Source organism: Berghia stephanieae, chromosome 11 (assembly GCF_034508935.2).
Source record: "Berghia stephanieae isolate SIO BIC M18660-M18661 chromosome 11, UCSD_Bste_1.3, whole genome shotgun sequence".
In the NCBI taxonomy this organism is placed as follows: domain Eukaryota; kingdom Metazoa; phylum Mollusca; class Gastropoda; order Nudibranchia; family Aeolidiidae; genus Berghia; species Berghia stephanieae.
In genome coordinates, this window is record NC_088370.1 from 11,294,073 (window position 1) to 11,296,572 (window position 2,500).

At 37.1% G+C, this 2,500-nt stretch overlaps 1 protein-coding gene across 3 annotated transcripts in view; it reads right to left on the minus strand.

Annotated features, from left to right (window-relative positions):
- The window catches only part of LOC144957308 (uncharacterized), a 60,672-nt gene that overhangs the window by 7,326 nt on the left and 50,846 nt on the right, over nucleotides 1–2,500 (minus strand). For all 3 annotated transcript variants that reach the window (XM_078888445.1, XM_078888444.1, XM_078888443.1), the window contains exon 5: nucleotides 142–331. In XM_078888445.1, coding sequence (XP_078744571.1) covers nucleotides 142–331 — 190 coding nt within the window. The remainder of the gene's footprint in view (nucleotides 1–141; nucleotides 332–2,500) is intronic.

Sequence of the window (2,500 nt, forward strand, 5' to 3'; positions counted from 1 at the left end):
GAAATAATATTTTTTGACCAAGGGAAATAACTGTGGTTAAGGTTGATGGTCAAAGTCTTTTTATCTTGGTTATGTCTCTTTGATCATCTGAAGGAAAATATGAAAAATAAAAAGCCAGTTATCAAAGTTTTACAACGGCACCTTTTGTTTTGGTTCTGGAATTCGGAGTTTTGGAGTCCCCATCAACGACACACCGACACGAGCGTGCTCGCCGCGTGTAAACACAGTTGCTTGCATTGAGGATCGGTTGTAGGACACGTGTACCGGTAAGGACCGCAACGATAACACACAACACGGCAGCGCTGAAGCACAGCAAAAGAACGGGGTAAACCTGCAGGGAAAAGACAAATTATAAATAAATCATACCAAATCATATCATCGGGCTTTAAAATGGACCAAAATGTTCCTTAACTCTCTCCTTACCAGCTTCTTTTAGAATTTCCCCCGAAAATTCACACCCACCCAGCACAAAAATAGACTTTTCTTACTCAAACAAAAAAATAACAAGTGAGCTCTACAACACAGTATTTAGTATTTATAGCTGTAATCAAAGCATTTCTTTAAATTTTGTGATGTACAAGAGAAATCAGAATGAGAAAATTGCCGGTTACATCGTAACGAATGTGATGATTTTCATGTGTGTGGTAAGGAGAGGGTTAAACTTAAATCCCATAAAAACATAAGCAACAATATATTGAACAAACACATTGCACACTATCTATATATTCCTTGAGATAAAAAAAAAATATTATAAAGGGAAAGGGAGAAACCAGCATCACATAATATAAGATGGGCTGCCTCTATTCTCACCCCCCCCCCCCCCGGCCGATTGATACCGAAAAACGTCGCGCTTTGCGATTGGATTTGATTGATTTTTTTTAATTGTGCAACTTGTGACAAGAACTTAACAATCACTGCATTACAACCTTTGGATTAAACATACAACAATGTGGACTACTATTATGAAGACTAGCATCCGGGGGGTGTACTATTATGAAGACTAGCATCCGGGGGGTGAGAATAGTCACTTCGTATAAGATGTGGATGGGAGAAACAGACAAAAGCAGAGAAGAAAAAATATTTAAAAAAAAATTCATTCTTATTACTGACATAGGGGGTCCCGATAACTCAGTTGGTAGAGCACTCGTTTCAGACGCAAAGGGACAAAGATCGATCCCGGGTGCAGTCGAGATTTTTTTCCTGCCCCCCCCCTCTCCTGTCCACCCTGGAGTGAATGGGTACCTGAGTCTGTTAGATTTGACGGAAAGTACTTTGCGATAAACTAGCGTCCTATCAAAAGGATAGCAAGCAATTGATATTGTCTGTTTCACGCTATAGAAACCGGGATAAACTCCGGCTCCATGCGAGAATGGCTCTGAAGGACAGCGAGAATGGCTCTAAAGGACAGCGAGAATGGCTCTAAAGGACAGCGAGAATGGCTCTGAAGGACAGCGAGAATGGCTCTGAAGACAGCGAGAATGGCTTAAAGGAGCGAGAATGGCTCTAAAGGACAGCGAAATGCTCTGAAGGAAAGCGGAATGCTCAAGGACAGCGAGAATGCTCTAAAGACAGAGGAAGGCTCTAAAGGACAGCGAGAATGGCTCTAAAGGACAGCGAGAATGGCTCTAAAGGACAGCGAGAATGGCTCTAAAGGACAGCGAGAATGGCTCTAAAGGACAGCGAGAATGGCTCTGAAGGACTACTTATTATTGACATAATAATATGCTCAACCATGTGTAGATACTGCCAAACTATCAAGGGTGTTTTTAAATTCATTAATATCTTTAGTATTTTTAGTTAGAAAATTGAAACTGTTTCATGTTTTGGCAGAACGTAATTGAAGCTGAATATCTTTAACTTGAAAAAAAATATTTTGAGATGATCTCCACGCGTGAATGTATTAATTTGGAGAGTGATCGAAAAATAAATAATCAGATAGATCAAATAGATCAGACTAATAAATAATTAAATGGATTAACACAAAAATGAATCAATAAATGCATAATAAACGAACAAGTGAAATAAATAAATAAATAAATAAATAAATAAATAAATAAATGAATAAATAAATAAATAAGATATTGAAATATGTACGTAATTTTGACTGAATGAATAAATAAATAAAAGGATTTTTAAAATTCATTTTGAATTGGGTGTGTGGATTTGATTATCTAATCTGATGATGATGATGATGATGATGATGCTGATGGTGATAATGATGATGATAATGATGATGATGATGATGATGATGATGATGATGACTGATGCTGATGTGATAATGATGATGAAATGATGATGATGATGATATAGATGATACTGATGCGAGGTGATAATGATGAAAAATGAGAACATGAGATAAAATGAAAATGATTAGATTGATGAAGATGATGTATGATGAGATGATGCGTGATGCAGATGTGATAATGATATATAATGATGATGTGACGATGATAATGTGATGATGATTGATGATGATGATGATGATGATGATGATGATGCA